The sequence below is a fragment of the Leishmania donovani genome, chromosome 26 (assembly GCF_000227135.1).
Source record: "Leishmania donovani BPK282A1 complete genome, chromosome 26".
In the NCBI taxonomy this organism is placed as follows: Eukaryota; Euglenozoa; class Kinetoplastea; order Trypanosomatida; family Trypanosomatidae; genus Leishmania; species Leishmania donovani.
The window spans coordinates 214729-228874 of NC_018253.1; the positions used below are offsets into that span (position 1 = coordinate 214729).

Consider the following 14146-nt stretch of genomic DNA (forward strand, 5'->3'; position numbering starts at 1 on the left):
GGTTGCGACTTGCATATTCGTGTTGTGCTAGGTAAAGCTACCCCAATGAACGACCCCAGTGACAGGCGGGGCCTGCCGAAGGAAGAAAAGAGCGGATGGGGGATACAGGGGGGGGGGCGTCGTATGTTCCGGCGTACGTATGTGGATGTGCGGCTGCTTGTGTTGATGTGAAAGCAGTGAAGGTGGAGAGAGAGACGTTTGGGGGACGCCGTAGAGGCAAGGTGAGCACCTCAGAGTAGGGGGAGGGGGGGGGGGGTAAGACTGTGGTAGTCGGGGTGGGGTGGGGTGGGGCGGGCAAATGCGGAGGAGGGGGGGATGAGGGGACCAATGTGCGCATACGAGGATCCACCAAAGGAGGGAAAGCAATGATGCCGTGGACGAACAAGAAGGCACACATCCGTGGCAGACAGTCCATAGAAGGAGAGGAGGCTGAGAAAGAGGCGCAAAGATGAGCCGGCCACTTTTTAGTGTTTATGAGCTCACGGCGTATTCTGTGTGCCTGTGTAAAGGAATGGTGAGGCTTGCGGCGCATCGACCATGACATACACGCACACACACACACTGATGCGCACATAAGCGATTGGTTTCGAACGAATTGGAGGAAAGGAGGTGGAAGCGACGCGCTCTGATCAGCGAGGGGGAAAGGCACGCTGCGTCTGCGATGGCAACGCAGTCCCACACGCGAATGTCAAGCCTACTCGTGGTGGCGTACGCTTCGTTTCTCCCAATGCATGCCTCTCGCACGCGCTCTGTTGCCGTCTCTGCTTCCTGCCGCGTGATCCCTTTCCTTGTTCGGAAAGCCGCTCACGGGTGAAGATCTCCCCCCCCCCACTCCCCTCTGAGCCTCCCTCGCCTCTGCTGCGTCAGTCTGCATGCGACTGAGGGGACGAATGTACAGAGAAAGACGAGAAGGGACACCGGGAAGGAGCCAGAGGAGGGCAGTACAGTGGCACGGTAAGGTGGCGGCCCTTTATCTGCCACATATGCACACACACACAAGCACGAACGCACCATAGACAGACTGCCTGGCATTCCGTGCGGAGCGCATACGCACAGCCACGAAAAAAAAAAAATTAAACTCAAAAAAAAAGAAGGCGGGCGGGGCGGTGAAGGGGCGACCGCATCGTATACGTGATTCTTTACACACAGAGAGGTCAACACAAGCTCACACAGCGCCTTTCCCCCGCCCCTTGTGCACGCGCACACTCCTCCCACCCTTTTATGCTCTCCCTCTCTGGTTCACGCCTCCCGCACGGCATTCTCGGTCTGGCGCAGGAGCACTTGAAGGCCCGTCTGTGCCATACCCACCTCAGCCGCCGAGGGCCGATATTTCTCCATGACAATGCAGATTTGCTCCCAGCCAGCGAAGCAGCGGATGCCCAAGATGCGCTCATCAGCGGCCGAGGGCGGCGGCGGCGGCGAAGACAACGATGGCTTCGGAAGTTTGGAGGTTGCGGCGGCCCGCACTTTTGGCCCACGTTGAGCCGGATGTATCCGCGACGGCGTCGGCGCGCGCACTTGTGCCATGGCAGCGGCTCTCGTGGTCGTCGCCGTAGACGAGGCAGCAGCCACTCCTACGTCGGCTGCTTGGGCGGCGGAGTGATCCGGTGAAAGCGGCAGCATGGGCGGTGCCCGAGTGTCCAAGGTTTCCCACGTCGCAGACAACGGCTTGCGAGCCTGCGCCACTGTCGACGTCTTCGCTCGAACGGGAGGCGGTGTGGCTCCATCGCTGGTCCGGCGCAGTGGCATTGGGGTGTATGCGTCCGCCTCGCTGAGAACTTCTGCATTGGAGAAAAGCGCCCCGGCGTCTGGTGCTGAGTACTCGTCGCTATTGAAGTACGCTTTCGAGGAGGCCAGGTTCGCCTGTGTCTCCTCGTCGACGGTATACACGCCCGAGTCGGTTTCGCTGCGGACATCCTCTGTGTCCATCGTACCGAGTGTGACGGCTGTCGCGGCCTGGGGCATGCTCCCTTGCGCGCTTGGAATCAGTCCTGAGATGCTCGGGAGGGAGTACGCGGACATCATGTCGTGCCCATGATCTAGCGGCGTCGCATCACGCGCGCCCAGCCGCGGTGAGTTAATGGACAGAAGTGGATTGCTCGGTGTGGCGAGGGGCGCCGGTTCGCCGACTATCGTCGCCGCGCGCGAAGACGGGATCGTTGGGCTACCGCGACCTCTGGTCATCAGGGGGAGAGAGGGGCTTGCGCGGTGCGGCGGTGACTTGCTGGCGCGCGCAGAAGTGGGTGATGCAGCGGCCGCGCCCATCCCCGAAACGTATGACCGCGGCGGCGACGGCGGCTGGGGACGGTGTTGATGCTGGCCGTCTGTGGGCAGCATCGCCGACTTGCCGGCAGCCGGGAGGCCAACATAGGAAGATGGCGACGGTTCCCTGTCGTTCTTGGACGCGCCACCCGCGTCGGCGTTCCCTTGGTGCCCTTGCTGGCACGGTTCAGTCGCCACAGCAGCAGATGCGCCTCCACCGCCGCTGCCGAGCAAGGATGCACTGAAGCTGGAGCGCGGTTCTGTAGGAGGGCGCCATACCGGCTCGTTGACGTCGATGGAGAAGGGTGGCTGCGGGATGCTGTGGAAGCTGGACAGGAGATACCTCTGGCCACCATACCGGATCCGACCCGAGACGCTTACCTGACCGTCTTCGAACACCACCACGCCGAACTCACCTGTGAAGGCGGCGTCTCGCACCTGTCGCGCAACTGCGGTTGGGGTAGCGATGGCGCTGGCGTGGTCAGCCGCCGCATCGCTGCCCTCCTTCTGTCTAGCCGCCAAGCGTTGAAGAGCGCCGCCGCCGGTGCCGATGCCTGTGCCTTTGCCACTGGTCGGCATGCCACACTCGCCGAACCTGTTCATGCCCCACACCCACAGCTCCCCCTCATCACTGATCGCGAAGGAGTTGTTGGGCCCGCAGCCAATGCTGCGGATAGTCTGTGAGAGCGCCACCCGCACCGGCGCCGGAGTGACCGACGTGAAGAGGGTCGAATCGGAGACGTCGGCGGTGCTGCCCGTGCCGAGAACGCCGACGCCCCAGGCGAAGACGCTGCACGACGCCGTCATCGCCACAGCGTGGTGGAGCCCTGCTGCCACCGCTACAATGTCGCTCAGGCCGGCGACGCGCATCGGCACTGGCACATCGCTACCCTTAGCCTTGGTCGGCGACGTCGGCGCGCCCAAGCCGCAGTATATGGCCTCGCCGTGGGTGAGCACCTCTCCATCGGCAGTGAGGGCGACAACAAAGGTACCCCCGCACACAATCTGCACAATCCGCTCACTTGCGTAGGCGGCGATGCGCACTGGCGAAAAGACTTGCGCGACATCCGCCGGCTGGCACAACTTTCGATGGTCATTGCTGCCCCAACCGTACACGACGCCGCTAGTGTCAAGGGCGAGAACGAAGTCGGGGCCGCAACGCACATGCTCTATGACGACGTCGGACGGGATATGCACCTCGCGGAAGGCTGCAGCGACGGTGACGTCGCCACGACGATTCGGCTTCATGCGGTCTCCAATGCCGAGCTGGCCACGCTCGCCACGTCCAATCGCGACGAGGGAGTTGTTCTCCGACAGGACCACGAGGAAGCCTGCGCCGGACCCGGCGCACCGAACACCGCTGCGCACGATCAGGCTCGACACTCGAGACACCTCCTCGATGGTGGAGTGGCCCACCACCATCATGGAGGTTCGACGGTGCACGGCACCTGCCATGCTTTGCAGATGGCCGCAGTGCAGCGTCAGCGTCACATAGTTGGTGAGGATGCGCGACGGGGCGCAAAGCTGGCGTCCGTAGCCGAGGCCGATGCCGCACGTCCTGTACGATCCGCATGCGACAACGTCACCGTCCGCCAGCAAGATGCACGTGTGCTCTCGCGCACACGTCACCGCCACCGCCTTCATCGGAAGCGGCACCATCGTTGGCAAGCGCCGCGGCGCACGCCCGCGCAGCCCGAGCTGCCCCTCGGAGTTCTCGCCAAAAACGTAGACGGCGCCGGTACTTGTGAGGACGGCGCTGTGGGCGTTGGAGCAGCTTGCATCAACGACAAAAGACGACCGTAGCCCCTCGACAAGTCGTGGCTTCACTTCTGAGTTGTCGGTGCCGTGCCCAAGTCGCCCATTGCGGCCGACACCCCATGTGTACACCTCGCCTTTCTGTGAGATGGCGAGTGCGTGCCACGGTCCAGCGCGCACTGCCGCCATGGGGGTTGGTGTGGCAAATTGCAGGTGCACGATCTGCCTGGAACACTTGCACCGATCGGGTGCGAGACTCTGCTCTAGCCTCTTGCCGCTCATGTTGCACCCCAGCATCGATGCAACGCCCCAGGTGCCCATAACGCCGTCGTCGAACAGCAGTACGCCGAAGAGCTGGCCAAAGCAGACGTCAAGTATCTTGTAGGCCCCGGCCTTCAGCCGCACCGGCGTCAACACGTGGCTCGCCTCCGGCATCGTCAGACACTGTCCGTAAACGTTGTGGCCCCAGCAGTACAGCGCGCTGTCTCCGGTGAGCGCCATGGCGCACGCGGTGCCAGCGGCAATGCGGGTGACGCGCTCGTTGTCCTTGAGAAGAACCCGCTGAAGCTTGCTCACTCCAGCGTCGGAGTAGCGCACGCTGCACTCACCAATGCCGAGCTGACCGTTGTCGGCGCGGCCGCAGCTGTACAGCGCGCCATCAACGGTCAACACATACGTGACGGCGAGCCCGCAGGCAACCTGTGCCACACGTGCGGCCGCGTGAACAGATGAAGGTAGGTACACATAGCCTGCGGCTCCGGTGTCATCGAGAGAGGTGGCGCTGACCGCAAGAGCTCCAGCAGAAGCCGTCGATGTGGCCTTCGGCCATCCCGCGGAAGGCGGGACTTGGAGCTGATCCGCCACGCTCCGTCCCCCGGGTCGCGTCTCAGACAGAGTATCCACCGTGGATAGTCCGCGCGCAAGCGGCACCTTGGATACGGGCACGAGTGGGCCTGCTGTAGGGGAACCCCCCCCAACCAGACTCGCCTGGCCCTCATTGCTGCCCAGCGCCGAGGCGTCGGGCGAGCTCGAGCACTGCTGCTTGGCGTTCACGGAAGCTGGGGCGGTGCCGCCGACTTTGGCATTCGACCCAGCGGGGTCGCTGTTCGCGGTAGCATTTATTGGTAGCCCGTGCGAGGATCGTCTGCGCCGCTGGCGATGCTGACCGAGCGCGCCTTTTGCCGAAGAGCCCCAACTCAGCAGCTTGCCTTCTTCCAGGTAATGTCGCAGCAGAGAGCTGCCCAGGCACTGGCGGTGATACGCGACGGTGCTAGCGTTGGGCGACACGAATGTCATCTCATTGCGCACAGCAAACAGGTGTGGGTCATCGCCCTCTGCTGCGACGTCCGGTTCACGTATCTGCACCGCCGCTTCCAGGATGGAGCCCCATCCGTGCCGATGCTCCGCAAGAAACGTTCGTGATGAGGAATCGGTGGCAGGCGGCCTTGGCGCCTGCTCCTGCTGCTTGCGCTCGCGCCACACCTGAAGGCGAGCCAGGTCGTCGAGCGTGGGCAGGCGCGGTACACAGCCAACGCCGTAATACACGGAAAAAAGCACCACAGGCGTCGGAAACTGCGCCGTCATCGGTATCTCCGCCACAAGCGACTGAAAAGCCAAGGACACTCCATCACCATCACCGTCGTCGCAAGTCATCCCTCCCGCGGCCGTTGCATCGCTGCTGCCCTCACGCAACGCCGCACTTACGTAGAGCGGGTTGACGGGGTAGGGTACACTGATAGGCTTTCGGGGAAGCTCACGATACCACCGTGTCTGTTGCAGCGGTAAGTCCACAGACGTGCCCGGGATAGAGACCAGCAGCGAACCTCGATTCTGAGCGCCCGCACAACGCAGTGGACTTCCTGAGCCGCTCGTTGCAGCATGCGGCTGATGATTTGCCGGAGCAGTTAGAGAAGTGTGGCCGCCACTACACCCTGCCGCTGCAGCAGCTACTCTGGCTGTGTGGTGTGGCAGCGCTGGGATCAACTCGGCAAATTCGCTTTGGCCCTCAAGACGTGGAGACAGCCGTCCAAATTCAGTCGATCCGGTCATAGCATTCAGTGATGTCGCATTTTGGAGCAAATCCTGTGGACGACACCCATAAACGCCGATAAGAAGCGTCACAAACATGATCACATAATACCGCTGCCGGCGCCTGAGAAAAAAGTAAGCGTCAAGTATCATATCACGGCACTGCTGCAAGCCGAGTGAAAGGAGGACGCTCTTTACATCGTGTCCTTCCTGTGCATGCCGCGCGCCTAGAACTGCGAGAATGCGCAGTGCGTAGAAGGCCTCCCTGCTGGGGGGCCCCGAGTTCGACGCGTGTGACTCGCGAAGCACAACGCCTTCACGAAGCATGAGTGTTGCAAGTGCAGTGTAGGCCCTGGCGCCTAGCTTACCCGTTGGTGCCTGCTGCCCCGCCTCGATGCAGTCCACGATATCCGGCAGACTGGAGGTGTCGCCTTGGCACAGTCGTCTGCAAGCCGCCTCCATGGAAAGAAAAGCAAAGTGCTTGAGTGTGCGAGAGAGATAGCTTTCGGGAGCCCCGTAGCGAATGTAACCCGTCGGCTGGAAAGAGACGATAAACCGGTGCGGGATGAAAGGAATCCGCGCGTCGGAAAACAATACGCATTTGAAAAAAAAAAGAATACCGCGTGGGTTGGCGAGCCAAAAGACGACTAACTGCGACCGGATATACAGTCGTTTGTGTTATGGATGCAACAGTGTCACTTTCTCCAGCACAGGGGGTCGAGATATCCTCATGGCCTCAGCGACAGGGAGAAAACGCCGCTTGTGCGTGCAAGAGTGCAGTACAAGAACGGCAACGAGTAGCACGTGCAAAAAGGGATAAGAAGCCGACTGACCGTGTAGGCGCTGGCGCCACACCTCCGCGATTTGTTTTGTGACCGCCACGCAAAACGATAGCGGGAAACGGAGGGTTTAAGGAAAGCGATATGCCTGAAGCCTGCCCTTAGCAGCGGACTTGGTAGCACGAGAGTAAAAGGGAAAAGCAGGGACGCATGAAGGCAGCGAACAGGAAGATGGGTAGTTACGAAAGAAAGAGTGGATGCAGAGGCTGATTCGCGTTTTTGTGATCGCTTTGCAACACTAGAAAGGGAAAGCATGAAGGAGAACAGGTAATAAATGCATTGGCTTTCTCCAGAGTTGCCCACCACGCGTATATGGCAACCGGCGCGGTGGCGGTGGTGTCCACACAGCGCAGATGAGAAAAAAAAAACCGTAGAGCAAGGTCAGTTGTTGCTTTGTTGTCTTTCCTTTCTTGGTCAAGACACCCGCACGTTACAGCGTAATGTTATGCCGGCACAGCCACTGCACATATGTTTCCACCTCGTCATTGTACAACTGAGGCACAACAACCTCCTCACACCGCTCCACTGTTATCCCCTTCTGCTCACCGGAAGACATTGAGCCTTCCTGTGCCTCCGAAAGGAAGAAATGCTCACCCTTGTCGTAGTTGCTGTTAAGTTCGTCGGCTGCCAGAATTCCACTGCGGTAGTCTTTGAACTTCACGAATGCAGTTCCCAGAAAGCGGCCAGTTTTCCTGTGGCGCACGAAACGAACGTCAACGATTTCACCGAACTGCGAAAAGACGGTTACAATATCTCCTTCAGATATCTGAGGGGTGCTGCTATCGTCCCTTGCATCCTTCGGCGGCTGGCTAAGCAAACGCCTTATGACGATCCACGGCGCGCTTCCTAGCAAGGCGTGATACTCAGGCGTGTAGGGGCCGGAGTTTCCGCTGCGGTACTTCTTCATTATGACCCCACACCGGAGCAGAGCGGATGTGCTACGGAGAGTAAGTCGCAGCTACCGTTTTTGCTTCTTCGCTTCCATAAAAGAACGAGAGTGTTGCGATTAAGAAGCGGAAGAAAGGCTGAAGAGAAGTTTCGGGCAACGAGAGAGTCGCATGCCAGCTCACAGAGACCGCTTTTTGTTCTTGCAAAAATACCTTTCGAAACCGTCACATTCCGGTGCGGCATGTGGGAGTGTATAGTGGCGTTTCTGCAACGGTGCTGCTCCAATGGGCAATGTGTCTTCTGTTACGGTCGCTTTATTCCGACGGGAAACCCACGCAACGGGGAGGGTCAAAAGCAAAAGACAATGGGGTGTTGCAGGGAGTCGATGTTGAAAGGAGGAAAAGTTGGTCTGAGCAGACAGGCCATTCAGGCAGATGAGAAAGGAAGCCAAGAGTACAGAGTAGCAATGCAACTAGTGGCCCAGAGCGGAAGCGGCCACGCAATCCTTTTACTTCCTTTTTTCACCTGGCAGCACAGAAAAAGACGAAAAAAAAAAACACCGAAAGACAACCCTAGGAGCACAGATGCATTGACAAGCAGATGAGAATACTAGACGAAAGGGCACAAGAGACTATCTAATTAGAATATATATATATATATATATAGAAACTCTACGTGCAATACAACAAAAACAACCACTTTAGGCTCTACACGAAAAGGATCCATAGACAATGAAAGCGTGCAAGCCCAATAATGCATATATATATATATATATACGATGCCAATAGCGTCATCCGATTTTCAAAGGAGTGAGTTTGCTGTCATGATACGTAGAGAGCATTCTGAGACTCCAAGTCAGAGAAGGTGAAGCTTTTGCTTGGAATTCTCCAGCTGTAGGAAGTAATTTTCTCCGTTTCACTTCTCTTCGCTTCGACATCCCTCTGCTCTTTCTCACGCTTTTCCTGCTCAGCCTGTTCCTTTTGTTTTTCGAACTTGATTGTGACGGTATGAGGTCGAGAAAGTCGCTCGAAAAGGTCGCGCGTCGCAGAGCCCTTCCGGCGAGAACTAGAACCGCGCGGCTTTGCTGTGAAAGATTTTTCATCTTCACTGAAACCAATCCCGTCGTCGTGGCCCTGTGAGCCGTCTCTGGCTTTGCTACTATTTTCTCTGTCATACGGCGCCTCCCCACGCTCTTGCTGGCGCTTGAGATCAATTAGCCGCTCCTGCTCAGCCTTTTCCTTGTTGTAACGCTGTGCATCCGCGTACAACCGCAGGAAAACCTCTTTGGGATCAGCCTGAGAGTCCACCGCCGAGCGGTGCGGATTCACGAAAGTGGAGCGCGAGCCGTGAGATGCATTTCTCTCGATTTCAGCGTTGTCGATTTCTTTTTGCGCGCAGCGGCTGGCACTGCGTCTCTTCGCGGCGTCAGCGTCACCGTGCATCCTATCGTATACGTCGTTCTCGTGGCCACCGCAACTTACACGCAGTGAATACGCCCTCTCGCTTTCGCGGTGGGTAGACTTTTGCATACGCATTTTTCGCCGCCACGACGCGTTGTTCACCGTCGGGTGAAACGTGCAGTTTTCTTCGTCATCGCGCATGCGCTCATCTTCATCCAGGTGGCCTTGCGATGTCGGGCGCCGTGCTAAATAGTTGGACTCCTGATGGTCCTGCGCCTTCAGAACAGGATGGATTGTATCCACCTGCTGCGCCATATACGAGCAAGCCTCTGCTGGCCGCTCCCTCGCTTGCTGCGGCACCGCCGCCTCTTCGTCCTGTGATCGAGCACTGGTACTCATTTCTATGGGCAAGTCACGCGATACGGGAGTGCCGCAAGAAGCAGACAATTTAGAGACCGGAGCGTGCCGTTCACCGCGCGGCTGCTCATAATCGTTTCTGGATGGCCAAGGATGATTTTCAGTGGGCCGCGTCATCTGTCGTTTTGCGCGATCTATAATGCTCTCGGGTTGATCTTGGGGAATACCGCCGCGTGAGCGCGGCGGAAACGACGGCTTTGCTCTTACTGAAGGATGAGCATGCTGTACTGAAGAGACATGCGATGGAACCTCTGACGCTGGCTTTTGTGCAGTTGTCCTTGGTGCTGTGGTTTCGTGCCGCTGCGATTCTTCTACCCGGTGAAACCCGGAGACAGCGCTGTCGTTTTTTAGCCAGCGACTCTCGATATCCGCTCGTGGATGCTGGGCAAAATACTGGTGATACTTCTCAGCAAGACTACCCAGCTGTGTGACTGCGTGGAGCTCACTTTTTACGTTTACCGGCCGTTCCTGAGAACGACGGAGCATTTCATGGTTACACCCGAGAGCCGCCTTGTCGTACAAAATACGCACTGGTGTGGAGGGCACAAAACAAGGAGGGGTTCTTGCCCGTGAGTCAAAATACTCTAGCTGCTCCTGCGGCAAATCATAGTGTGCACGTTTTAAATAAGAAGACTCCATCTCCTCTAGCACCGTCCTGTTTTCGTCACAGGACAGAAAAGTGCTCTTGCTGTATTTTCTTTTTTATTTCCTTTGTTGGTTTTGAGAGCTTTTGGGGAGGAGTTTGCAGTAGGCCGTATTGTATGTGTCAAATTAGAAAACAGGAGTTTCTTGAGTATAAGCCGATAAAGCATAAAGTGCTATTTTTTTTTTTCGTTGTCCAAAGCAAAAGGGAGAAAGACGCGCATGCTTTCAATAGACTTCCCAAAAATAGCAAAGCGACGAGTTTTCGCAGACGGCAATCGAAAGAGCTCAGTCTTCCCTCTCTTTTTTTTTGCCGGAGCAGGTCCATTATCTGTAGCGATGCAACGCCGTAGCGTCGCTACGTCGTAGGGGCTTGAGCCTGCCACCAACAGAAGCGGTTCGGCATTTTGACAGAGATAGAAAGCTGGTTGGCGTCTCCTCAAAGAGTGTGGTCACAGGACCGCGTGACACCACGCACGGAGAGTCCCACATAACCAAGAGGTTTGTCCTCAGAAACCAAACAGATCTGGCTGAGATGAAGCGCAAAGTGGATAACATCATGTCGCAGAGCTGCTACCGGTAATCGGCTTTCAATTAATTCAATAATCGCATTTGTATTTGTGCTGCTGCTAAATAGCTTTTCCTTCATACGATAAACGAGAGTCAATACAGCATAAAATAGAAGCTAAGACACACCAAGCATATGCGGCGGGAAAAAAGCTCTCATTTCTCTGTATTGAATCGGCGCAGGGTTGCGATGAAAGTCTTGCCCATGAGAAGTTTTCAATTGGATCAAAACCACTTTGCATTCGAACAAGTACTTGAGTAAATTTGATGTGTGTTTTTTCTCGGCAAACTAAGATCGGACACAACAGACGCAACGGCCTCCACCCTTAAGCATGACCGTGGACATGGTCTGCTGAGATCAAGGTTTGCAGTCCACCCGAGTCCGTCTGGCGCTGATCGCACAGCACTTGTGCGAGAAATGAACGAGGAAGATCACGAAAAGCCCCGTAGACGCATTGCCTGATTCGAAGGCTCGTCCTCGGCGACGAGGATTCAGCCTTAGGGCAACCCAGGTAGGAGAACTGTGGTTGCGCACGTCTATTTGTTGGCTTGTTCGTGATAGAACGTCATGTTGAAAAAAAAGATCGGCGCCGCTGTCGCTTGGGAAAAAGCTAACCAGGTCAGCCGGCAGGGACGTTGTAAACGCCGGTACCAACCTCATAGCGATCAAGTCTATCATACCGCTGCTGCGCGCGGCTTTCCGCCTGCTTTCGAAAGCGGTAGACAAAGAATGTGCTCACCGCCAAGGTGCAGGCGCAGAAAACTTCGAACATGATAAAGGGAGTGCTGCTCCTCTCCGAACTTGCCCCGTCGGGGCATTGCACGCTGTTCATTGCTAGGACTCAGTTCCAATGATGGTTTGAACAATTCGGAGAACGACTTCTGAAATACGAGAGAAGAGGAAAAAGAATATTTTGCGTTCATTTGGATTGAAGTCTTGAGGTGCATGGGGGGTGGCTTCCCAGGACTGGTGGGCTGCCGGCTTGCGTCGCGGTTCTGTTGGGATGTGGCCGTGCCTCTTGCCTCTGGGGTGGCCGGGGTATCGCGTGGTGCGCTGTCTTCCCGCCTTTTCGGTTCAGGGGGGGGGGGGCTCCTGCCCGGGGCTTTTGCTCTCCGCCGCGCTGGGGGCGGGCCCAGGGTTCGGGGCGCCCCTCCCGGGAAGGCGAGCGCCGGCTCTTGGCGGCCGGGGAGGCCGCGGCTTGGGAATAGGCGGAGGGCGAAAAGCGTGGCGAAAAGATGGCGTTTTTACGAGTGTGAGGGGGCGGGGGTGAGTTGCACGGCGTGGGGCGCTAGTGGTGTTCACGGCTTTGCCTAGTTTTGCTTTTTTGTGCGTTACAGTTGACAACGGGGGGGGGGACTACAGCTTAATCGCGCGCCCGCTTCTCACCTGGCGCCACCTCCTCTGCCTGCGGCTCTTGCTCTTCCTCTTCGCCAAGAAACGTCGGAGCCACGACAAGGGGCTTGTCGCCGGACGGAAACATGGCGCCGTTCAGCTCGGCGATCGCGCGCTCGTACCCAGCACGGTCCTCCAGCTCTACCAAGGCGTAACCGGCGCAGAAGCAGTCGGCGTTCAGGGGGATCTTAATATCGGTGATGGCGCCAAAGTAGCCCGGATCACCCTCCTTGAACGAGACGAGGTAGTTGGCTATGTCTTCCTGCGTTGTTGTTTCCGGCAGGTTCGAGAAAAAGAGCACCCAACCCTCGATGCTCGGAATGGGATAGCCTGGCTGTATGTCGTCTGGGCGCTGCAGGCGTTCGTACTGCGTGCGAGCGCGGCGCACGCGGCGTAGCTGCCGCAGTCCGGTGCTGGTGGCTGCGGTGGCTTCCATCGGAGCAAACAGCGATTGCGGTGGGGCGCGTGTACCTTGCGGTGGCTAACAACGAGATTTACGTGCTTTCGTTTGGCGCCGCTGAGAGAGCAGTCTCAGCGTCTTGAGGGCGTGTGTGATGAGAAGTGCTGCGTGAACTCAGCAACGGGTGGTACGACACCGACACTCTCAGAGAGAGAGACAGCAAGAGGGAGAGAGCAACAGCGAAAAGCATGGAAGAGGGCGGAGGGCAATGTGACGGGCATGAGCATGCGTTTCTCATTCGATGACGCAGCTGTGGTTGCCAGCAGAGGCAGCACAGCCTGCTACAGCTAGATGCTTCGCACCTTTACCCTCAACCACTCGTCTCACGTGCACCCGGGCTAAGTTCTAGGGCCCTCAAGAGGCTCGCCTGTGAAGGTACATTACTCTTTTTTCGTGTGCGTGTGTGTGGGCTTCACCTGTGCGCATATCGCACAGTGCGGAGAGAGGGCCGTTCGCCCCACAAGAAAGGGGCAAATATGCAGCCTTGCACATGAAAACACAGAGCGTTCCTCGAGCGCTCACGACTTCCACCACACAAAGGAAGATGGACTCGCGAGAAGAACGTCGCGGCCACCACGTCACAGATCGTCGCCGTTCCACCGCAGCCCCGGCTTCGCAGTGGCGCCGCCGTACCCGGTCAGGCGCGGACCATAGCGGTGATCCCCCTTCACATACCCGCCTCGCATATTGCCGGTGACAACGTACTGCCCATATGCCTTGATGACCGTCGCCACGGAGTTATTACGCGAGTACACGTTGCCAGTCTTGACAGTGGCAAAACGTTGCGACCGGGACAGCATCGCGTCGATCTTCTCCTGTAGCTCTGCCGGCGTGCATGCCTCCACACCTTCGCCAAGCTCCACACGAATGGGGTACAGGATGCCAGCACGCGCGTAGGGTTCATGCTGCCGCATCACATCGACGATACGGCAAAATACTGGCGCCCGCAGCACGGCGCGCGAGCTGGAGCGCAGCATGCGAATGCACAAAAGCCCGTTGTCTGTTGGCCCCTGGGGTGTGCACTTCGCAACGGAACAGAGGCTTCGCTTCGAGCGGAACGACTACGGCCACTTCCGCAAGATTACGGCCTTCAACAGCAGAGACGGGGCACGCTTTTCTCCCCTGAGTGCGCGATGTTTTCCTGTTTCGCCGTGCACTCGAGTGCCTCTCATGCCTCGCAACGCTTCGTTGTCTGGCGCTTGCTGCTGCTCCGACGTCCCTGTTAGTAGCAAACGTGGCACCTTCGATGCACTAGCCCGTCACAGCAACGCGAAGCGAGGTGGTAGACCAGACGCAAACGACAAGCAGAGAGAAAGATGGGTGAAGGTGAGGAACGGTGGCAGCAAGTCCGTGCAGCAGATCCCACCAGAGTACGCTCGTTGCTCCATGATAAGAGCGAGGGAGCGAACGCCATCATTCGTGGCACCCTGCTCTCCCCTCCCCTCCTCCCACGTCAACGCTAACGTCGGCGGTGTCGACCTCGCTCCAGCGCCAG

General features: G+C 57.9%; 5 protein-coding genes across 5 annotated transcripts; all 5 read right to left on the minus strand.

Annotated features, from left to right (window-relative positions):
• Window positions 1–1239: 1239 nt before the first annotated feature.
• Window positions 1240–6507, minus strand: LDBPK_260720 (hypothetical protein, conserved; the record flags this gene model as incomplete). Its single annotated transcript, XM_003861612.1, has 1 exon — window positions 1240–6507. One exon carries the CDS (start codon window positions 6505–6507, stop codon window positions 1240–1242), a length of 5268 nt encoding a protein of 1755 aa, XP_003861660.1.
• Window positions 6508–7314: 807 nt separating this feature from the next.
• On the minus strand, window positions 7315–7791 carry LDBPK_260730 (hypothetical protein, conserved; the record flags this gene model as incomplete). The annotated part of the gene is made up of 1 exon (XM_003861613.1): window positions 7315–7791. One exon carries the CDS (start codon window positions 7789–7791, stop codon window positions 7315–7317), a length of 477 nt encoding a protein of 158 aa, XP_003861661.1.
• An 802-nt stretch (window positions 7792–8593) lies between these two features.
• Window positions 8594–10228, minus strand: LDBPK_260740 (hypothetical protein, unknown function; the record flags this gene model as incomplete). Its single annotated transcript, XM_003861614.1, has 1 exon — window positions 8594–10228. The coding sequence occupies one exon, from the start codon at window positions 10226–10228 to the stop codon at window positions 8594–8596; it is 1635 nt and encodes a 544-aa protein (XP_003861662.1).
• A 1934-nt stretch (window positions 10229–12162) lies between these two features.
• On the minus strand, window positions 12163–12627 carry LDBPK_260750 (hypothetical protein, conserved; the record flags this gene model as incomplete). Its single annotated transcript, XM_003861615.1, has 1 exon — window positions 12163–12627. One exon carries the CDS (start codon window positions 12625–12627, stop codon window positions 12163–12165), a length of 465 nt encoding a protein of 154 aa, XP_003861663.1.
• Window positions 12628–13229: 602 nt separating this feature from the next.
• LDBPK_260760 (hypothetical protein, conserved) lies at window positions 13230–13628 on the minus strand (the record flags this gene model as incomplete). Its single annotated transcript, XM_003861616.1, has 1 exon — window positions 13230–13628. The coding sequence occupies one exon, from the start codon at window positions 13626–13628 to the stop codon at window positions 13230–13232; it is 399 nt and encodes a 132-aa protein (XP_003861664.1).
• Between the last annotated feature and the right edge of the window lie 518 nt (window positions 13629–14146).